Source organism: Stigmatopora nigra, chromosome 13 (assembly GCF_051989575.1).
Source record: "Stigmatopora nigra isolate UIUO_SnigA chromosome 13, RoL_Snig_1.1, whole genome shotgun sequence".
Classification (NCBI taxonomy): Eukaryota; Metazoa; Chordata; class Actinopteri; order Syngnathiformes; family Syngnathidae; genus Stigmatopora; species Stigmatopora nigra.
Genome location: NC_135520.1, coordinates 5,742,568 through 5,765,086, shown reverse-complemented (window position 1 = coordinate 5,765,086; position 22,519 = coordinate 5,742,568). Strand labels below are relative to the sequence as shown.

Genomic DNA, 22,519 nt, shown 5'->3' with positions numbered 1-22,519 from the left:
AAGAACAGAAAAAATAATGGCGTAATTTTATTTGATGTATTTAAATAGTGACGTTTATTTGTCTATATGGCATATTTACATTTAATTTAATTGCAATTAAGAATGAGAGTAGAAGCGCTTGACTTGGATTCTGTGGTGACGTCATCGTCTTTTTTCTACGTTCATGTGCGCGTATTTGCCGTAAAACCTGAAAGAAGAGGGCAACAAAAATTGAAGCGCAGCTGATTTTACTACGGAAAAAGAAATAGCGGCTCACTTGACCGCAGTCAATGTTAGCGACTTTTTAATATCGATCATCGGCGACGTTTCACCATGTTGAGTGTGTTTTTATTGGGGTTTCTGGCTCATCTCGGTTTGAGCGGTGCTTTTAAATCAAGAATTATGGAGGAAGAAAACAGCGAAGCTAACACCGGAATTGGTAAATATTGCTTGTTTCCTCATGGTTTACTCATCTATAATTCCGTAAAGAACTGCAATATATTAGAATAACTTAATGTTCTTTTTCATACTCATGCCTTAATATAGTTTATTTGTAATATGTTAGTTCTGTGACATTGTGCTAAATCGGACGAGTGTCTGCTATGAAAGTTGTGCTTTTGGTTCATCTAGACAAGAACATCTCCTGTTTTCTCAATAAATAAAGTCGTACAGTGTCTAGTCTTTTTCTTGACTGGTCCCACTATTTGCCTTACAGATGCCCTTCATTCCATATTGGCTGATTTTGAGGTTCTATCGGTGTCAGACCTCCAGTTGCACTCTGTGAGGAAGAGGGACCTGCAACCCCCATCGCAATTCGAGCGTTTGGTCAGCTTCAGAGCCTTACACAGGTACACGAAGCGATCCTTCATTTTCTGAACCACTTATCCCCACATGGCTCGCGGGGGGTGCTGGAGCCAATTCCAACTCACTACGAGTACCAGGCAGGGGAACACCCTGAATCGGTGGCCAGCCAATCAGAGGGCACGAGCAGACGGTCAACCAATCACGCTCGTTTTTCACCATTTCTTAGTTATTCCATCCAAAACAATGTGTATGTATTCATATTAGGATATCATTTGTGGTGTCTTTTGTGTCCTTTCAAGACATTTCAAGCTTTACTTGACCACCAAGACTGATCTTTTCACTGACAACTTCCGAGCCGTGTTTGTGGATCAACTCGGAAAAGAAGAGAACTACAACGTTCGGCGTCAGAACTACTTCACGGGGCATGTGGTTGGTAGGTTGTTAGAAAATCTTAATCCAGTCGTTACCCAGTGTCTCCCATTCAATTAGAGTCCATTAATACTTCAATTGAGATGTGTTATTGCAAGAGATGGAGGATTTTTGTTTTTAACTGGAAAACTATTTTAAAAACCCAAATTGTTTGTGTTTTCAGGTGAAGAAAATTCTCGTGTTCGTGCGCACATTGATGGAGATGAATTTTCTGCTTACATTCTAACTGACGAAGCAGAGTACAATGTCGAGGTAAGGAGACTTTTCTTGCATTTAGAATGAATTGTGCTTTCAAGCATTGCTGATGTCATTTTTTGCTTCATAAAACCTTAATGACATTAGTTTCTTACTTAAAGTTACAGCTGGTGGTCTGTAACGTGACCAGATCTTGCATAAATACTACTTATTTATATCTTCTACTCAATTTATTACAATGTGAGTAAAATATAATCCTCGCCACTAACTGCCATATTGTTTTGATGATATATATTGCCATATTGTACACCACTCTTGGAATGTATTCATCATGACTTCATGATATTTGTCATCATAAATAACCCCGCCTCACCCACCCATGCTCATTTATTAATGTCTCAAATATTTTGCCAGCCTTTATGGAGGTTTACAGAGAGCGTCCATGATGGGAGGTTACTGGTGTATCGCTCGGAAGACATCAAGAATCTGAGCCGCATCGCCTCTCCAAAAGTATGTGGTTACGTACACGCCCAGGATCTGCTGCCTGAGTCCACTGAGGCGGGTTGGGACGGGCCCGATGTGGCGCACAATATGAACGGTGTGTCTGCTTTTACTTGTCTCTTGTTTTACAAGCAATTAAAAGTCTAGAGCAGCCATGGGCAAACTGCGGCCCGCGGGCCACATATGGGCCCATTAGGCTTTTTAACCCGGCCCGCCGACGTTGTCCAAATGTTTTTTTTTTTCCCAAGATGGCGCCGTCACATGGAAGCCAGTAATAGTAGCTCTGTCCACTCTTATTTGTTTTCCGTGTTTTACAGCCCCTCTATCTTTTTTTAAATTGCATTTTAATATTTCTTAATATGGTATGGAATATCTTGTGGGGAGTATTGAATTGAAAATGTTAGTATTGTGACAAGATTACAGTGCACATGGCTTGTTTTCTTTTTATGTTACTAAATTGCTCCCTTTTCTTTTAAGATACTCATCACAGAGAAAAGCGGCAGACCCACGACCACAATAAAAATACCTGCCCACTGTTGCTGGTTGCAGATTACCGCTTCTTTACATACATGGGACGTGGACAAGAGAGTGTCACACTTAATTACCTGGTCAGAATTTACATTATCTACTGTAGCTAGTAAAATGTATGCATGCATTTTGTAATAATTCTGTTATTCTCTAACTTCAGATTGAGCTCATTGATCGGGTCGACGACATTTATCGAAATACGACGTGGAATGATGAATTCAAAGGCTATGGAGTGCAAATACAACAGGTTTGTAAGGAATCCTCACCTTTTTTTTTTGCTGTGCCGCTGCAGGAAATGATTAAAATAGTCCCCTCCTTTTAAACATACACGTTTAAGAGGAACTGGAAGCTTTTGTTTGCGGCTCATTGAGTTTGTTCCACTGGCAATACGAATGAATGGACACAGTGTTTATTGTACTGTGACTAGACTGTTCTCACTCAAAAGATATGCATTCATTATTCAGCCACACTAAGTTATACTCTGGTTTACCCTCAATGTGAAGAACTTAACTACTATTACGACAATGATTTTTTGATAGATTATAGTTTACAGTAATAAACCACTGGTCTATAACCCTAAATCAACTATCTCTGTTTCACCAAATTGTGGCTTGGATCTGTCACATATATTAAAAGTTTACAGTGTAGGAACAATAATACAAACACAAAATGTAAGTCATTATTTATATACAGTATGTATTTCATTGGCCTTTAGGAACTGTGGCTAAATAATTGTATAGAAGATTATAAATGTGTAAACAATATTGAATAGAAACAATCTATATTATAGTTATTCACCTATTGTGGAAGGTCTTGGAAGCTATTAACTGATAAATGTACTAAGATATAAAGGTATAACATTTATTGACAAGTTGTGTCTGATTTTTTTGCCCTCTAATAGTACATCAGGATACTATATAAAAAAAATCTTAATATATGGAAATATTGTCACTGCCAGATGATCATCCACAAGGAGCCCACTCAGCCTCCTCCTGGCCGTCCTGGTACCAACTGGGTCCACTATAATATGAAGAACAGCCCAGAAAAAGGGAAGGAAGTTTGGAATGTGAAGAAACTTCTGGAGGTAAATGGAAAACAACACTATCCAGCACATCAGTATATCAAATTTTGGTATATGAACTTTTTATTTGTCTCTAGCAATTCAGTTCGGACATAGCTGACAACGCATCTGTTGTATGCCTGGCCCACCTGTTCACCTACCAGGATTTTGACGAGGGTACTCTGGGCTTGGCCTACGTGGCTCCCTCAAAAGCGCATGCTCTTGGCGGCCTCTGCCCAAAACGTACGTACAAAGGCCTTGTTTTAAGAAGCCTAAACATAGGCTCATGTTTGGCATATTTTACCCATTTATTTTTTGTGCTCTGTGTGTGTGGGGGGGCTAACACTTGTCTTGTTTGCTTTTCCAGCTTATTATCCATCCCTGGTTGCCAAGAAGCCCAGTTACCTCAACACAGGATTGACCAGCACCAAGAATTATGGCAAAACTATCCTCACAAAGGTCTATTATATTCATTTTCTGTACCACTTATCTTCAAAACTGTGAACCCAATGTGCTTATTACTCATTAATCAGGTATATGATATATGAATATTGTTACAATATTCATGGTTAAATCAGAAATTAAGGTTTGACAAACATTAAGCATGGCGAATAAGTATAGTTCAACTGAGGTTAATTTGAAAGCTTTACAATTTGTTAGTTTTTTTTATTTTAAAGTCTTTTTTTTTTTTTACAGTGAACTCACTTGGGTGATTGTTGTTGTTGTTATCAGGAGGCCGATTTGGTGACCACTCATGAACTGGGTCATAACTTTGGAGCTGAACACGATCCGGACAACATTCCATATTGTGCTCCCAGTGATGACCAGGGAGGGAAATTCGTCATGTACCCAATTGCTGTGAGCGGAGACCATCCCAACAACAAGGTTAACACCTCAACCTCATTTTATTTTCTCCTAATCTATTCATAGAACAAAGTGTGACTTGTCCAACAGTCGTTTTTTTCTATTATTCCAGAAGTACACTTTCTCTAAAGGTTTGAACTGAAACAAATGCAAGATGAAGTCTCTACAAAGCACATTTTTAGGCTCTTCTATATTTTATTCCTAAAAAAGTTAAAAGAATACACACATTTTTTTTTCTGTTAACCACTGAACTTCACACAGCATTAATAATGCAAAATAATACCAAGTGTGAAAGCCAGTTTCAGCTGAGCACCTTCCATTAAAGTCGTATATGCAGTAACAGCAAATTGGCCTGATATTTGGCCTTAACAATAATTATTTTTAATACTTTTTTTTACACAAAAAGCTTTGTGCATTTTTGATCATATGCTATTTAAAAGCAGGTGAATTGATTTAGAAAATGATTCTTATTGCAAATCAGATTTAACCCATCCAACTTTTACAGCGTTTCTCCATCTGCAGTAAGATTTCCATCGGAATGACACTACGTCATAAAGCACATGTGTGCTTCAAGGAAAAAAACAGCAAGGTGTGTGGAAACTCCCGAGTAGAGGAAGGTGAGGACTGTGACCCCGGATTGCTGCACCTTAACGACGATCTTTGCTGCACATCTACCTGCAAGTTCAAATCAAGTTCCCAGTGCAGGTATGAAGTCTCACACAGACCAAAAATAATTATAGTCTTCATTAAACCATGTGATCATTTTCCTGAATGATTATTTTTTAAAAATAATTTTATTAAATGATTATATACATGTCCCTTTCCATTGATATTGGCTCATTAGCAGCTACATTTAAGCCAATCAGGACACTAGGTATAGATTATTTGAATTTTGAATGAATAAAAAGAAAAATAAGCTCATGTTCTATCCTCTGTTAATATTCTAAAGTTAAATTGTATTTGTTTAATGATTCATTTAAAAGAAAAGTCATACTATTTCATTAAGGACTATATAAAGGGTTACATTTGCACATTCAACTTCTTATATGTCACACTCGGACTTTTCTCCCACAGTGACCGAAATAGCCCTTGCTGTAGAAACTGCAAGTTTGAAGTTGCAGGAAAAACGTGCCAAGAGCGCATCACAGCTACTTGTAAGGGCGATGCCGATTGCACTGGTTAGTATAGCGCCACCTGCAGGCCTCTTTTAGACAAATATACCAACGTGGCTTTGTAACACTGGTGATCAACCAATTCTATAAATAGCCAAATGGGTGTGAATATTCCTTCCAATTGTTGAAGAGGACACATTTTCATCAATCTGAGTGTAATTGGTTGATTTCTGCAAAAATTTCATTGGCTATACAGTCTGCTCTGTATTGGTTGGAACAAAATCCAGAACCCCTCTTGGCCTGTTTGGGATTGGCATGATACCCCATGGCTTAAAAGAACCATCACTTGAGATTTATGACCCTATTTTTTTTAATTTCTAGGCAACAGCAGTGAGTGTCCTCCACCTTCGAACGCTATGGACGACACAGTCTGCGTAGACAACGGCCGGTGTCGCAATGGCGACTGCAATCCATTCTGCGAGGCCGTGCAGAACCTTCAATCCTGTGCCTGCAATTGTAAAAAGCATAGAAAAAAAATATTTTCTGTATTTTCTGACCCAATGTGAACAAAAATATTCCATTCTTTATATATGCAGCAATAGAGAATTCCTGCAAAGTGTGCTGCAGAGGTCCAGATGGCACCTGCTCACCATTTATATTGTCTAATAGCAGCTTCCTTTACCTACGTAAAGGGAAACCTTGCACTGTGGGCTTTTGCGACGGAAACGTAAGTGTGGGAACGTTCAGGCAAGATGAGATAGTCTCAATTTGTTGATGGTGCTGATGTTTTTGCAGGGAAAGTGTATGAAGCAAGTGCAGGATGTTATTGAGCGTCTTTGGGACTTTATTGACAAACTGGATATAAATACATTTGGTAAGTGTCATGCTAATAATGTGGCTAAAACGTCAAGAAATTGGACCTGACCAATGATGGCATGAATCTTTTTTTTTTTAAATATTTTTTTGTGTTCATGTCCCTTCATTAGGGAAGTTCCTGGCAGATAATATTGTGGGTTCTGTTGTGGTGTTTTCACTCATCTTTTGGATTCCTCTTAGTATTCTAGTTCACTGTGTGGTAAGAAACTCACAATATATTTACTTGCACAACTTGTAATTATTTCATATGTTTGACCTCATCATATATTTCTCTTCTCTTAAAGGACAAAAGACTTGATCAGCAATATGAGGAGAACACAATGTCACTATGCCGACCAATGAATGTAAGTATATTGGATTGCTTGAATGCTCTTTTGTGTGCATTTTAAAATTTTTGAAGCAGTTTAGTTCAACCAGGCACAAAACAAAAGTGTATGATCTTGATGGTATTATCTATATATGCTTTAAGTTGGAAGATAGATGACAAAAAATAATTCAGATCGTCATTTTTTTTTAAATTGCCCCTGTCTGGAGCATGCCTAGATTACAGGGAGTCCCCCCTTTTTTTTGGATAACTCATGGCCTTTTTTTTTTTTACTGGAACTGCAGCAGACGCTGGAGGTTTGTAGTAGAGCGCCAGTCGTAGGTGAGTGCGTGTCTCATGACTTGGTGTTGCGTTGCCATCCAGTTCATGATCATGACACGATGCATGGTCCGTGGGCCCACGTTTGGGATACTTCCGCATTCCTTTACTCCTTGATGTAATCCCTGATCACCCACAAAGTCACTTTCATGATCGTCTCGCATGGTATTCGATCAGAAATTACCTCAAGAATGCAAGATTGCATCTTTGGAGTATTTGTTGTCATCTGTGAAATCGGATGTAGTTTGTATGTCCACATTTTCAGTTTGCATCTATTGTTAGCAGAGCAGGATCGTTTTATGTCTTTTCTTGACCCCTTCCGATTTTAGTTGGGGTTTTTTGCATAGTCTTTACAAATTGGTAGAGGGATGGGGGAGTTAGATATTCCTCATATACTATCTAGTTTCAACAGTATAGCTGAAACATTGGACATTTATCTTCTTTCATTTTTGAAAGGTTAGTTTAAAAATAAAAATGCACTATTTAAAAATTGTAAATGTAAAAGGGTACCAAAGTTAAAGGAGCAAAACATGAGTGCATTTCTGTTTTTATTTGTTTTAATTTTATTACATGATCAAAATGTTTCCACCAAGAAGTTGACTTTTATGAAGCAAGTATGTAATTAGAATATACATGGAAGCATTGTTTCCAATTATACCAAGATCATTATGTTATGATAAGTCATATAAAGTGTATAGTTACCTGGCAAAAAAAGGCCTTCAATTTAAAGCAAATTATTTGGCTTGGTGGAAATTGAACTTGAATATCTTTTAAATTGATTCTGAGTCCACATGGAACAAATCCCACAGACATCTTTTTCTTCTCCCCAGCAAGAAATCCTGAACAACATGGAGTCAGCGTCCATGCGGATGGTCAAGCCCCCCTCTTTCTCCTCCGCCGGCCCGACCGCGCCCTTTTCACAACACCCACTCCCGACCGGCGCCGTCTCAAATCCGACATCCGGCCCGAGTTACGTGCCCACGCCGGACAGCGTCGGCGGGCTGCGGATGGCCACCATCCAGGAGGACAACGGCAGCGACTCTCACCCGGTAGAGGAGCTGACCCTGGCGGGCGTCGCTTACCCAATCGCAGGAGCCTACTCGTCGGCTATGAGATCCTCCTCCGAGGACGGGAGCGATCAGAGCCCGTCGGGTCGGGAGAGGCGGCGTCTCAAGCGACAGGAGTGCTTTGAGTCCAAAGAGACAGAGTGCTGAGTTCAACCATTAACTTCAATTTTACATTCACACGGATGTTTTTTTTTTTTGTTCTGTTTGTTTTTAAATGAAAAACCATTTGACCATTTTGGTGACGTTCAATCTGTTTTGAATGTTCAAGTCAACTATCTACCACACTTAGGCAATGAGTTAAAACCTGTATACAACACCCTTTGTCCTCACTAAAAGCAAATGTTTCCTTCTATTGGTTATATTAGTGAGGACAAAGAGCATAGCAGTAGGTGAATGAAGCTTAACCTGCTCAAATGACTTTACATACTCCACTCAAGATGAACCAGCTCCCGTTGAAGTGTCTTTTCCTGTTATTGTACCTCAAACACATTTTTAGACAGTATTCCCTTACCAAAAGGCCCCACTTGGCTGCACTTTGAAACCATTCCCACTGCGTATTGGCGTACAGAACCACTAGAAGCGGGTCTTACGGTACTGCCATTCTGTTAAAACCCCACGTCCCATTGCCTGTATAATTCATTAAAATGAATTGGGTTATTTAATGCACGGGTTTAGTTTCAGATATTTAAATGCTTATCTCAAATATGCAGTGGATTTCTGTATACTGGGTTTTAAGATACTGGTTTATGCCCATCCTGCCATGGCGAAGTTGATTACGGGGGTTTCCTGGGACTTGAGGGTCAGCAGGTTTGATTCCAGGCTACAACTGCCTGCTGACAAAGTTCCCTTGGGCACGGCACTGAACCCTAACTTCGCAGCAGCATCATTGGTGTGAATGTAGTTGAATGGGTGCTACTGTGAAGTGCTTTTTGGGCATGGTTAAAAAAAAAAACATGTAAAGAAATGCACCATGTATAAGCAATTACTCTCCATTTACTGTCATTGACTGCAAAACACTGTTGTGCCTTTCTTGGACTGTTGTGTCCCCTGGACCAGGGCAAAAAAATGGAAACTCTGTTGGAAAGCTGTGATGTGCTCCATTAGTTTTTTTTTTTTTTAATTTGTGTGCTTGTCAACTTGTAATCAGGATGTTATGCTATTGAAGCTTGCTCTTTAAGTTTAGCCTAAATTATTTAGGTCATCATAGCAATGGCTGACATGAACTGTATGGATGTTAAATACTTTTATTCATGCCTTGCATTAGTACTTGTACACATTAATAAATGGTTTGTCAACTAAAGTGTGTTTGGAAAATAAGGATGGTGTTGGGAATACTAGAATGGAAATACTTGTTAATTTTTTTCCCTTATATATTTAGAACATAATCACAGAAGCAAATGTACTGTGGTTGTAATTTATCCCACTGGGAGATGCCAAACATAAAAAAAAGTACTAGTTTAGGTTTTGGGGGGAGTAAAGATTAAAACCTATGGTCGATTGAACAATTAGTGCATTAATTGATTTTTATAGATATAATTAAATAGATTGATAAGTTCAGCGTCACTCTAATTACTCTAAGGTAATTAATATTTCACAAAATCATTTGTTTTTATTTGTATTCATTTGCAATACAAAAAGAAACATCCACGCCAGATGAGGGCACTGTTTCATAGCTTTCAACTTCTTGTTTGAGTCCAAAAATGGCGGAGGTCATGCTCCGATCGAGCAAAAGAACCTTAAACATTTCAAAGAAACTAGTATATCATTATAAGCCACTGAAACCTCGAAGAAAAAACCACGGGAATGCAACACTGATTTCATCCTGGTTATCCAGCGGCTTTTTAGCCGCCGATCTGAACCACAACCGACTGCAGGGGGACGTAAAGAAGCCAAAGGTAACCGTTCGCGTTGCACCTGACATCAATGGACGTGCTGTTACATGTTGCATCGTGACAAAAGATGAGAAAATAGCCCTCTGCCGACACCGTTTCAGCTGGCAGGGCCAGGACGACCCTTTAGCTATTTTCTTCCCACAAATCAGCGCTCATCGGGGCTCTTGTTGGGGACATTTAACGTTCACCAGAACTTATGCAAACGGCCACCAGGAGGTGCCACTTTACCGAAGCAGACGGGGCTATTACGACATCCTTGGCGTGACCCCAACAGCCAGCCATGCCCAGATCAAAACGGCCTACTACAAGCAGTGCTTCCTTTACCACCCTGACAGGAACGCCGCCGGCAACGATCAGGCCACCGTGAGGTTCTCGGACATCAGTGAGGCCTACGCTGTGCTGAGTCACAAAACCCTGCGGAAGAAGTATGACCGTGGCCTCCTGAGTCAGAACGACCTTACCACCAAAAGTGGGGCAGGACCCTCCGCCACTGCTACCACACCCCCTACCAAGACCGATGATGGATGGAACTCTTCCACAGTCGCCCGACGGGGGCGAATGTTCGACTTTGACAAGTTCCTTCGCTCGCATTACGGCGATCAGCTCCAGAGGGAAAAAGACATTCGGGAACGGAAAGAGGAGATGCTGAAGAGACGGCGGGAGACCATGGCTGAGAGGAACAAGGAGAGCACAGTGGAGTTGGGTGTCATTTTGCTGCTGGTGGCCGCCATGGCCCTGGTGGTCACCTTGAGGAGTGCATCCAGATGATTGGCTCAAGCGTGCTCAAGCTTTCTCGCATCAGGACCACTTTTCACTTGAATTTTGTCTAGGATGCCGGACATTAAAAATGCATTTCCCCAAGAACCAACGGCAGCACAAGTGTGGTTATCAGCCCGATTTTAATCACATTTTTATGGCAAGGAAATTGTTTATACCTCAGATTTCAGGAATTATATGATTATTACATTCTAATTTAGTGACCAGATCATTTTAAAATGTTGGTGGATGAAGAATCCAAGGTGATTACTGGACATGACTGCATTTTTTTGGTGACTAATATGGTTTTGGTTCAGCTTAGATTTTATCAAATTAATATATTCGACAGAATTCTTTAATTCTTTGTGGGCCCCAAGGAAGTGCAATACTTGAAAGTTTCTGTAACATAGCAAAGATCATTTTGACATTATCATATTTATTTAAATGCATAATGCCGTTGTGCCTTTTATTTTGGGTGAAATCAATTTGTCATCCTGATATTTAGTTAGTAATAAATAAGCCTCACTTTGAAAAATACTCATCTGTGTGTCCTGTCTTCCATTTAATTATCTTCTCAATTATTTGTGTCCACAGAGTAAAAATGTCCATCAATTAAAATTTAATAAATAAACAAGGTACATTTAGTGCAAATACAAGGTAAGTTCACATTAAAGGTTAAAACATGATCATGTCAGTACATACGGGTTAAAATGTAACAATAAATTAAATATACAAAAGTGCTTTTCCATGTAAACACACAACAGAGCAGATGTTGAAAAAATACTGCAAATGACAAGCAGCTCATCTAAATCACGAAAGATGGCAATCTTTCAAGATCCAGTAAGTGACGTGATGGGGTTGAGGGCGTCGAAGAGGCGCAGAACGGCCTGTTCCACCAATTCCCTTAGCGAATCGTCCTCTGTGCTCTCGTCCTCGTAGCTTACCGACTGGGTGAGGAAAAAGAAGAAGACAAATGGTCAAAAACGGGCCAAATTTTGTATTGTATCCGCGAGAATTAGTGCGAGTGATCTCACCCGTGTTTCCAAGCAAATGTTGACAGTCTTGCCATCGACAGTCACTGAGATATTGTGACCGTCGCCGACGTCCACGTAGTCCTGTCCGAACATGTCCCTGAAGATAAAGATCGACCTTTTTAAACCTGCTGATTGTGACCATAGGAACGACAACTATCCAAAAAGGCTACTCACTGTAACATGACTTCTAGTCGGCTTTGAAAGACGTCCATTTCCAAAATAGAACTCTGGGTTTCCATGACTGAACAAAATCAACAAGAATTTAGTATGAGTGAGATTATTTAACTATCCAACATTCTGTATTTTTTTTTTGCACTGAAATAATTCCATTTTCTCAAAAGCCAGCAGTTGAAGGCTGTCATTTAAATCCGACCCCTGATCTAGATTAACCAAATAATTTCCAAAGTGAAAAAAAATGGAGCTTTTTTTGCCCTGCGTCAAGATCTCTTGAGTTCAATTCCTTACCTTTCTGAGCCTTAGGATTGGACTGGACTTCCAACACTACAGTGGTGACAGCATCAGCGTACATGTCGTTGAGGGGGTTAGCGATCCACTGCAAACACAAATAAAAACAAAAAAACGACCTTTGCGGCAGGTCTAATATTCCCCATTTAATGAATTATCCAGCCGTTTACCTCCAGGATGACCATTCCGGATTCGTGTATCAGAGTAATGCTTTGGAAGATCTTTAGGATTTTCTTTTCGGTGTCATCCAGCTCTTCCACGTCACCTGATGGAAAGAAGCCACAAAGTTGAGCATCAAAACCAATGGACGTAAGAAAAGTTTTAAAAAATGGAATCTCTGGGAGCTCTATACATGCCTGTGAGGTTCCTCAGATGGCAAACAAGCAGCGAGTACGGTCCAGTGAAGGGGATGGCTTGGGTTTGCTTCACCGTGCTCATGGATAGTTCCGTATACACTGCAAGAATAATCAGTATGGTGAGAACATATGGAAAGAATTGTGGATCTTTTGAGTTGCTATGCTGTAGCCAATGAAAATGACTGGACCAATGGTCTAATTTTACATGTCAAATCTGGCTGTTTTTTTAAATTGTTTTTAGAAATTCTGGTTTTGACATCACGACTAGATTTACTGGGAATTCGATTAGATTAGAAAAGCCATTAAATAGCGTGCTAGCGGACAGCAAACATTTACAGCTCATTCTGATTCTATTTGGAGAAGGAAGACTAAATTAGGATTATGTTTCATTATGGAGCCTTTTAAGAAATGTTATTTTATATTTAGAATTAGATTAGATGATTCATTTCAATTTCACTGTCACAGTAGCAAGAGAATGAGAATACAGACACAGCAAAAGACATTTTAGACATAAATAAATAGGTCATATTCGATAGTATTTCACATTTTAGCATATTTAAGCACTCACATGAAAGGTCTGAAGGGTTGAGGATGTGATAGTTAAAGTTTTTCTTCACCAGGATGCCGGATATCCTCTGACCTTGAACACATTTCTGATCCGCCAGAGAGCCCATCACCTAAAAACCAGAAAGAACATCACGTTCTGTGTCTTGAGTACACCGTGGATACACAATACTTTCATTTCAGTTTATAAATTCTATTTGCACAAATATAAATGAAACCTTAGCCAGTTTCTCTCCTCTAAAGTTGAGGGTGACCGACTCAGTGTTGCGAGGGTTGTGGACTTCAATGTCCACCTCGGTGTTGTCCTCGTACTCTCGAATCAGCGCCGCCTTTAGTCTCGCCATCTCGTTCTGCTCGCCGTGGACCAAGATCTGAAATTGACGAGAGCCCAATTTGAACCGACTTTGATTGAAGTTCCGCTTTGTTTTCTCGTCATTACCACGTGCGGAGGTTTGAGCGCACGGATGAACTCGCTGGTCTGCTGGTAGTCCGTATGGGCCGAGAAGGAGATGTAGTCCACCGACATCTTTAGCTGCAGCTTCTGTCCTGACATGGTGGTGATTTCCTCCGGCTCAGACATGATGTGCTGTGGGACAGGTGCCATAAACAAATCATATTTTCAAATGTTATTCCTGGAGAGCATACTCAAAAGTCAAAATACATGAAAATGTGTGCTTCTGTTTTTGTCATTTCACTGCTTTTTATTAAAAAAAAACTTGAATTATTTTGACAACATTGTTAAGCTGGGTCTCATCAATGAGAGGATGCATGCAGAAAGGAGTAATTACAAAAATATATGTTTTAAGGGACGCTAGAGCCACATGTGGCTTCCGAGCCATAGGTTTCCTGCCCCTGATTTAGTGTTTTCAACCAGATAACCACATTTTTTTGGTGTTTTTTTTCGTATCTGGAGAAAATCCACACAAGGCCAGTAAGGTCTGAATCTGGTATTGAACCCTGGACCTTAGAAGTGCGAGCCCAACACACTAACCACTCAACCACTGCGCCTTCCAACTCTTTAAAACGGTGCTAGCTGACCTTGGCTAGGGTTCCCTCGACGCAGTAGCCCGCAATGATGACTCCATTCCTCTTGTCCGTGCACCAGCTTTCGAAAAGTTCTCTGGAGAGGCCGCTCTGCATCATACCCGGGGACGCCATGACCACACTGGGTCCGATGTCGTCAAAGTGGTCCATGCTCTGGTGATTTGAGATTACAACGTTTTGGTGATTGTTGGTATATTTGAAAAAATCACATTGTACCTTGAGGTTGCTGATGTGCTTGAAAACAAAAGGATTGTTAATGTTAATGGCCTTGCGGATCTTGTCGTTCATGGCGTTGACGTAAGTCTGATACACGGCCATGCACTTCTTGGCCAGGGATGAGGCGTAGTAGATGGGGATGTCGTGGAGCTCCGGGTGATTCTGCCAGTACTCGTCTGCGATGTGAGATGACAGATTACACACTAGTGACGTTGAGTTGGAAGGTTTTACGCCATGTAAGAATTGGTATACAAATATTGGACTCTACAATGGAGGTGAACGCAATGTTTTTGATTTGCAGGTTATTCCAATTTCTTAACTTCCAATCCATTATGAGTGGAAATCAATCCCAGTTCAAAGTCAGTCATTGATGAGGTTTAAAAAGAAATTAATAGTTTTTAATGTCAGTATAAATTATGGGTAAGCAATTTGAAATAGTACTAAAGCTGACATTTCTGTTAATTATTTTGTATTAAATCAAATAAATGTCCCCCAAAATGTGATTTTTACTGCAATATTTCGTATTAGAGTCCAAAAATGAAAAAAAGGAACATCTGTCATTCTGAATAAACATGGATAAATACCATACGTAATATGTTTCATTCAACAAAAGGTGATCAATCAATACAAATGCAAGTTTTCTTTGATTTGGGGAGTGTGAGGTTTCCAAAGATACAGTTTTGTTGCTGTGGAGTTCTCACCCAGGATGAGCAGCAGTTCTTGGGCTCGCCCCAAAGCAAACACGGGAATCAAACAGCGGCCTTCTCTGTTGACAATGTCGTGGACCGTGTTACAAAAGCGAGCCTCGCGCTCTTCACGCTTCTCATGGATGTGGGTGCCGTAGGTGGACTCCTGCAGCAGAACACATGGATGTCATCTCTACTTGCAACAAAAACAGCATCAAAAAATCAATTTAAGGCTAATACAATGATTAAGATGTCTGGTTTGACGCTGGGGATTTCCGCCGCCATCAAGTGCCGGTCTTCCTGGCGTGAAAAGTCTCCTGTGTACAGCAGCTTTGTAAGAAATGGAATAAACAAATAACATGTCAACTATCAATTAAGATCTGCTTAATTGTAGAGGAAAAAAAATAACATAAAACAAAATACCGTATTTTCACAACGAGAAAGACACTTAAAAGTCTTAAATTTTCTCCAAAATAGACAGGGTGCCTTATAATCAATCTAGTGTGCTTTATATATGGAAAAAAAAAATGAAAATGTGTCATTCAATGAGGGCCTTTATAATAGCCAATATTTCTAAGAAAGAAGGGCAAAAGGGTAAGTACTATTTTAGCCAATATCTGAAATTGATGACATTTTATGTGTTTAAATCACTTATTCTCACCAAAGTCATGGAGTGTGTTGGAGCTGTTTTTGAAATGATATTTTTTTCACAATTTTCACATTTCTGTCTCTTTAACACACAATTTTGTTGTTCTTCATTCATAACCAAGTCTCCTGAATCTCTTACTTTGACACCAGCTATTTCAATCATAAACATGGCAGCTCCCAGCACATGGCCGGCATGGTAGCACCAGAACTTGACCCCTGCCACTTCCTTGACCTCGTGAAAGTTAATCGTCTCAATTTTCTCCATGCTGTCCTCCAGGTCCGTCTCAGTATATAGCATGTCGTCTGCAGAAATGTTGCTGTGGGTGTGTGAGACAATGGAAATATATTTTGTTTAATTTGAAGACCTGAAAAGGGCTTTATAGTAGTACGTCGTTTACCTGACTTTGACGTAGTCTGATAGGAGCCAGCGGTATATAGCCTTAGTGGCATGGGTCATAAAGGTTCGACCTTTAAAACTAGTCTTCTGGAGAAACCAAGGCAAAGCTCCACAGTGATCAAGGTGGAAACTGGAAACACAAATGTTTTAATCACATTTTTTTATGCATCAAAATGGACATTAAATGTTAAAAAAATATATATATTCTATACACAATTGTGTCTATTCAGTGACAGCCCAAAATAAGTTGAACTGCCCATGTTTATAGTCTAAAAAAAGCCAAATGACTGAGAGAATGAGGGATATAAATCTGAAATGTTCATGACGATTTGAAGCATGGAGAAGAAAATATGAAATGGAAGGATGATTCCTAGTTTTAAATTTCTCAATCCAATGATTTTTTTTGTATTTGAAAGCTTAAAGACTTACTGGCTGATGAGCAGCAGGTCTATCTCGGCAGGGTCGATCAAATCTATGTAAGGGAGGGCGTCCATTCCCTCTAATCCAGGATGGATGCCACAGTCCAGCTGACAAACACAAAATAAGACTAAATTTATTCTTTAAGCTTAATAAAATAAACTGGTTTTCAAAACAGGTTTGCCTCCAAAATACTAGTGCAAGGTGCAAATAAATTTTAATCACCATAATCTTTCTTCCTTTGAACTCCAGGATAATACAAGATCTCCCAACTTCTTGCCCAGCACCCCTGCAGGATAAGACCATTAGTTGGCTGCCATTGACATCACTAGACGTCCAATTTATTTAGAGTCAGAGTCCCAATTACAATTGATTGGACGTCTAACTCCATCAATGGCATTAAAACATAAGCATTCCCAACCAATAGACACAATTTTAATTATTCGGACGTTTATAGTTGTCAATGGCAGGCAGGGAGTTTAAAAATAAGGGTATTGAATATTCATATTTTAGGTAGGTGCAAACATTTTAGTAGATAATAAATTAATATCATCATACAGCGGACGGATGTGGAGCTGATCGCTCTCTTCTGCTGGGACAGCAACCTCAATTTGACGTTTTGATGCCATAGTTTTCAAAAAGCACTGTATAAAATCACAAATATTACAAACAAATCATTGTGCCGTTTCTGAAATGAATTAGGAGGCGGCCCTTCACTAGATCCTAGATATCACTAATAAAGAGGCTTAGATGGGGAAAGTGCGAGTTGGCCGTTCTTTAGGTGACGGCCATCTTGCAACAGTCCACTTGGTTTATAATCTTGCCAGTGAACCCAAGATGAATGATATTTCCATTAAAACACTCCGAACTTGACAACACAGACTGCATGTGATTTTTATGTAGTTAATTTAATTTGCATTTTTATCTGAGTTTTTAAATCGCCTGGAAAATTGGCCATTTATAGTATTTTCTATGACATTCTGTTGACTATAATGTTATGTTTATGCAATAATAGTGACACAAAAGGGCCGACGTGTGACGAGAGTGACATCTATGCACCAAAAGGGATTTTTTTTCCGGTCGTCTTTCAAAACACCGCCGGTTAGAATAACTGGCAGTGATACAAATTCCGCTTTTAATTATCCTTTGCAAAATCATGCATCTTTTGCTAAAAATGAAAACAATGTATTTATATTATGTTTCAAATGAAGGGGGATGCACGTTTACTTGTTTAAATTTTAGCCATTTAGACAACAGTTTCATTTTAGAAGCGTCGCTGTCTAAAATTGTGTACGGCCCCTTTAAGACGCGTTTGGGTGTAGGCTGTGGAAATTGAAAAGAAGCTAAACAGAGTGTGAATAAAAGGCTGGAATAAGTTGTTTAACGGGGTTATGTCAACGGCATATTGACACAAGAATACGATTGCTAGGTATGCATACACATGATTTATTTGGGCGTAATCGTGATAGATTGCTGGGGGGAAAGTTAAACAACTTCAGTGATGATACATCGAAAGCGACGTGGGTGGCAAATTATGAATGGTTTTATTTTGGTGTTTGCGTTATGATGCTCATATCTACACCGCAATATATGTCATTTTAGAAATACAATATACTTTATCCTGCAGTCAACAATGTAACCGATATGTGACTCCTACATATTTCATGGCTCAACTACGGATGAAGCTGTCTTAGGTTTCCATCTCAAATTTAAACATATTTTAAACATAGTTTAGTTTTCACTTATACTTGGGCCTCGTTTTAATTCGTTTCATGCTCGAGCTTATTATTCAAATCATTTGCATGTCAAATCACGCTTACCCCATTCATTTATTTTCGGAACTGCTTATCATCATAAGGTTCGCGGGGGGTGCTGGAGCCCATCCCAGCTAATGGATGTGCAATCCAATTTGATCGCTGTCACCCCCCCCCCCCGCCCCCAGTCAAAATTGATGTATGTCTATCGCCGTCCACGACAGCTCGTAAGTTAACCATTAAAAATAAAATTACATTCAAAAAAAAACTTAATACCTAATTTCCTATCACATAATTAGATAATGAACCTCTCTAATGATATTCTTCTATACTTACTTTAGTATACAAATTGTTAAAATAATCATTCATCCAATTGGAATATATTAAACATGGTCCAACAACATTGGACATGGTCCATGTTAAATATTTACTGGTGGTGTCCAGGTTGGCGGCGGCCGGGATGAATCAGTCCAGTATGCCAATGAATGTGAACGATGTTCCGTAAGGGAAAAAAACGCCACAGCAGCAGTAGCTCTCAGAGCAGTGAGGTCAGCACCAAAAGTAAGGTATGTTAACCAAGCAAACTACATTCAGACTATACACACCCATGATAACATTATCCATAATAAATCTTGACCCAATATCTCTTCCATAGTCTGTAGATTCCAGTGTGGGAGGACTGTCCAGATCCAGCACAGTTGCCAGCCTTGATACAGACTCTACCAAGAGTTCAGGTCTGTGGGAATCAAGCATCTGGACACTCTTGTATTTCCTTACATCTTGCTCATAAACACAAAAATGTACAATCTCCTCAGGGAACAATGTGTCCGAAACGTGTGCAGAGTTCCGAGTAAAGTATGTGGGAGCCATTGAGAGTTTACGGTTTGACATGAGTAAGACACTTGAGGAACCTCTGGACCTCATCAACTACATTGATGCTGCCCAGGTAAATAAATAAAAAAAAGCTGCACAGATAAAGTCTAGTTCAGACTCTTTACTTAGCGTTATTTCATAATATACTTTACTACTTTGTACTGTATTTTGTTTCCATACATTTAAGATTTCTTTCACAATGACACATTATTATTACTTTTTTTAAAGCAAGGTGGAAAGCTGCCATTTGTGCCAGCAGACGAGGAGTTGATTCTGTTTGTATCAAAACATGGAGTGAAAGTGGCCTCGCTGGATCAATGTGTAAGAGATCTGCTTTTTTATTTACCAAATTAAAGGGTCTTGAATTTAGATTTAACACCACAAGTGTATTTAGATTTTTCTCTAGCATGCACTACCACTCTGTTCTTTATCTTTTAACATTGTAGTTATTGTACTATGGGTTTGATGAATCTACATTTTGGAGCAGTTTAATTCTGCAATGATCCCCCCAAAAATGTAATTTTATATGATTAAGTACAACCAAAATATATACCATCAGGCACATTGTCAATTTTTGGGTAAAATATAGGATTTTAAGTGTGCATTATTGTCCAAAAATTACATTGCTGTTATTTTAAAACGCTATATTGTCACCCTAGGATGTTTTGCACCGTCACCCCCTCTATCTGATTGTGCGTATGTTGTGCTACGATGATGGCCTCGGTGCAGGGAAAAACCTCCTGGCTCTGAAAACAACTGACCCTAACCAGGAGGGATGCAGTATTTGGGTGTACCAGTGCAGTAGCTCTGTGAGTGCTAGGAAATAAATATAGCACATTTGCTACCTGCTTTTAAAAAAGAAATAAATGAGGGATTGCCTTTTTTTTACAGGAGCAGGCTCAGTCCATCTGCAAGGTGCTCTCAGCTTCATTTGACTGTGCACTCGCATCAGACAAGACTTGAGGTAAGCAAGTGAAGAAAATAACCAGCAAAGGGAGACAACAATGACTGAAGAATGCATTTATTTTTTGATGTGAGATTCTTTGTTTTTTATAGATGTTAAATCAATTACAGTACTCATCCACTTTGGTACTTTTCAGTTTAAAAAGAAATGGCTGCATGATGTTTAGTCATTTGGTACTACATATGACATAAAGTGGTACATAATGTCTATATGTCAATTTATTCAGTGAGATTGGTACTTCTATATTGGTACGTTTTTTTAAATGTGGCTGCTTGTCCTTATTGTGAATCTTTAATTTATACATTTAGTATTTGTGACCTGTGGTAGCAGAAATTCCGGTACGTCAATTTAAAACAAAATGGGGCATTGTCACTTTTACCCAAAATGTGTTTTATATTAAATAATTGAACCGCCTCTTATAGTATATGAAAGTATGAAGAATATATTGCTGGTTTTGTGAAATTCAACTTTCCACCAACAGAGGAGGCTCTTGATGCATGATCCCATAAAGTTACTACAGTTGGAACTAGAAAGATGTCAATAATTCCTTTTTCTGTACTGTTTATCCTCACAAGGATAGCTGGGGGTGCCACCCTCAGTAATGAATAATGAATGCATTTGGAATACTTATTCATGCACACTTTTGATTCAAGATGGAGAATGTTTTGGCTAATATGAGATTAAATTGCTTCTTTGTGTACTATTACATGACCAAGTCTGTTGCAAGACAGGAATGTCATGCACATAGTGTTCACTGAGTAAACAGGTTGTACTTGGTGTCATTAATTGTCAGGTTTATGAAATCAAGTGCAATTTGCATGATGTACAAATCATGTTCTCTTTTGCTTTGAAAGACAAAACAGCAAAACACATTTGTATTTATATTCTCATAGTTCATATTTTCAATGGAGTAAGTGTAATTTGGACTGCAGTATTTTATAAATATGATAATAGACAAAAAAGTACTATTTCAATGTTAGAAATTACATTGCAATATTTTCACAGTATTTTCTTTTCCTGTATTGAGCAACTGGACATGGTTTATTTAAACATATGGATGCTACAAAGAAGGAGAGCTAAATGTTCTTCTGGGGTCTAACTGAGATGTCTGGACAGCAGATGTTTGCCTGGGTGTGTGCCTGCATATTAATTTCACAAGACGATTGAGGCCTTTATGCCAGGCAGGGTCAGCACGGGCCTTGGGTGCTTCATTTAGCAGTTTGCCAGGAGACGCTGCAAAACTGCAAGAATGTGTGAACACTACCCACTTTGTCATTCAAAGGCTCCTCTGATACTATTTATACCAGTTGCCCTGATTTTTGGCTTGGATCGGATGAAGACACATTTTCCCCTCATTCTCAAAAAAAAACAGGAATGTACAATTGAAATAAAATAAAAAAATAAGTCTGGTAAATACTGAGGAGCTGTTTATGTTTTTATGTCCCCCAGGAGGTGAATAATGCTCATAATTTGTGTTTCAAATTAGTAATAATGCCTACTTTAAAATATACATTGCACATCATCATGCATACTGTAAAATTGACTTCAAAGTCTCAATAACAACAGTTAGTACTTCCCTCACAGGTTTAAAGTTAGTCTATATCTATTTGTATATTGTTGTAAGGTAAAGAAATATACATTTTATGATTGCTTGGAAGAATATAACAGAGTAAAATCATTCATTTTACTCTTCTTTATTAACCACTAGTGTAAATGCACCCTGGATGCTGCATTCAAGTACTGCTTAAGTATTTTAACATTATAATACGTACAATAAATAAGAAAGCAGTGATTTGATAAATTTAAACATAAAAGACTATAGCATGCCACTCAATAAAACCTTAGACCTGCAATATGCGTCGTTTCCAGGCGATGTCTACATAGTTGTCACAATTCCCATCATTTTAATAAGGTGTAAATGTATCATAAAGGCACGCCCATTCACGATGGTGATTGGCTCCAGGTTACAAGTCGCTCTTTCTAATTGGCTGCTTGGCGCCCATTGAATCCCCTCCTCTACCTTTGTGGATTTCATGCGCTCCGAATGAAAAACGTTTGCTTGTTGTTTCCCGTGGCTCGCACGAGTCAACTAGTCCACGGTCCATCCCACTCAAGTCCCACGTTTGACGGCGAGAGGACAATAGATCCACCGAAGGAACTTCAATATCTACTTCTTACCAAGGGATAACCATTTAACCCGAATGGCGTGGGAGTCATTCAACTGAAAAGCAGCGATTACCCAGAGGTTAAGAAAACTATACTCATCATCGCGGAGCACCGTGTTGGGGACCGAGCGTTGTCCGCGATCTACCCAGTCATGGTTCACTGTCATCCGGGGCCGTCGAGGACTCTGTTACTGCTTCTCTGAACTTTTTCCTTTGCTACTAGAACTGAA

General features: G+C 39.3%; 5 protein-coding genes across 8 annotated transcripts in view; 4 read left to right on the top strand and 1 right to left on the bottom strand.

Moving 5' to 3' along the window:
- The first annotated feature begins 160 nt into the window (after positions 1 to 160).
- adam17a (ADAM metallopeptidase domain 17a) lies at positions 161 to 8,302 on the top strand. Of its 2 annotated transcripts, XM_077731805.1 has the most exons (20): positions 161 to 418; positions 695 to 827; positions 1,083 to 1,216; positions 1,376 to 1,464; positions 1,822 to 2,005; positions 2,386 to 2,516; positions 2,597 to 2,683; positions 3,395 to 3,520; positions 3,595 to 3,739; positions 3,864 to 3,955; positions 4,229 to 4,381; positions 4,866 to 5,065; positions 5,435 to 5,538; positions 5,854 to 5,988; positions 6,069 to 6,199; positions 6,268 to 6,346; positions 6,459 to 6,547; positions 6,633 to 6,692; positions 6,958 to 6,994; positions 7,822 to 8,302. In XM_077731805.1, the coding sequence occupies exons 1-20, from the start codon at positions 313 to 315 to the stop codon at positions 8,181 to 8,183; spliced, it is 2,577 nt and encodes an 858-aa protein (XP_077587931.1). In that variant the 5' UTR covers positions 161 to 312; the 3' UTR covers positions 8,184 to 8,302. The 2 variants fall into 2 exon arrangements, with proteins under 2 accessions (XP_077587931.1, XP_077587932.1); XM_077731806.1 differs by lacking the exon at positions 6,958 to 6,994 and having other exon boundaries at positions 164 to 418.
- A 1,431-nt stretch (positions 8,303 to 9,733) lies between these two features.
- Positions 9,734 to 10,891, top strand: LOC144206390 (uncharacterized). The gene has a single exon (XM_077731355.1). The coding sequence runs from the start codon at positions 9,759 to 9,761 to the stop codon at positions 10,716 to 10,718; it is 960 nt and encodes a 319-aa protein (XP_077587481.1). The 5' UTR covers positions 9,734 to 9,758; the 3' UTR covers positions 10,719 to 10,891.
- Positions 10,892 to 11,328: 437 nt separating this feature from the next.
- On the bottom strand, positions 11,329 to 17,259 carry LOC144206280 (cleavage and polyadenylation specificity factor subunit 3). Its single transcript, XM_077731158.1, has 18 exons — positions 17,092 to 17,259; positions 16,759 to 16,822; positions 16,546 to 16,643; positions 16,118 to 16,246; positions 15,859 to 16,036; positions 15,312 to 15,401; positions 15,087 to 15,237; positions 14,386 to 14,561; positions 14,164 to 14,322; positions 13,565 to 13,711; positions 13,344 to 13,496; positions 13,130 to 13,238; positions 12,562 to 12,660; positions 12,376 to 12,470; positions 12,206 to 12,293; positions 11,915 to 11,981; positions 11,741 to 11,837; positions 11,329 to 11,653 (listed from the first exon to the last, which is right to left on the bottom strand). Exons 1-18 carry the CDS (start codon positions 17,160 to 17,162, stop codon positions 11,537 to 11,539), a joined length of 2,088 nt encoding a protein of 695 aa, XP_077587284.1. The 5' UTR covers positions 17,163 to 17,259; the 3' UTR covers positions 11,329 to 11,536.
- Positions 17,260 to 17,805: 546 nt separating this feature from the next.
- On the top strand, positions 17,806 to 21,544 carry itgb1bp1 (integrin beta 1 binding protein 1). Its single transcript, XM_077731244.1, has 7 exons — positions 17,806 to 17,962; positions 18,732 to 18,853; positions 18,943 to 19,021; positions 19,103 to 19,233; positions 19,389 to 19,481; positions 19,820 to 19,969; positions 20,052 to 21,544. Exons 2-7 carry the CDS (start codon positions 18,782 to 18,784, stop codon positions 20,121 to 20,123), a joined length of 597 nt encoding a protein of 198 aa, XP_077587370.1. The 5' UTR covers positions 17,806 to 17,962; positions 18,732 to 18,781; the 3' UTR covers positions 20,124 to 21,544.
- A 610-nt stretch (positions 21,545 to 22,154) lies between these two features.
- asap2a (ArfGAP with SH3 domain, ankyrin repeat and PH domain 2a) overlaps positions 22,155 to 22,519 on the top strand; it is a 31,323-nt gene continuing 30,958 nt past the window's right edge. For all 3 annotated transcript variants that reach the window (XM_077731359.1, XM_077731358.1, XM_077731360.1), the window contains exon 1: positions 22,155 to 22,369. The gene's annotated coding sequence lies outside the window, so the exon portion shown is untranslated. The remainder of the gene's footprint in view (positions 22,370 to 22,519) is intronic.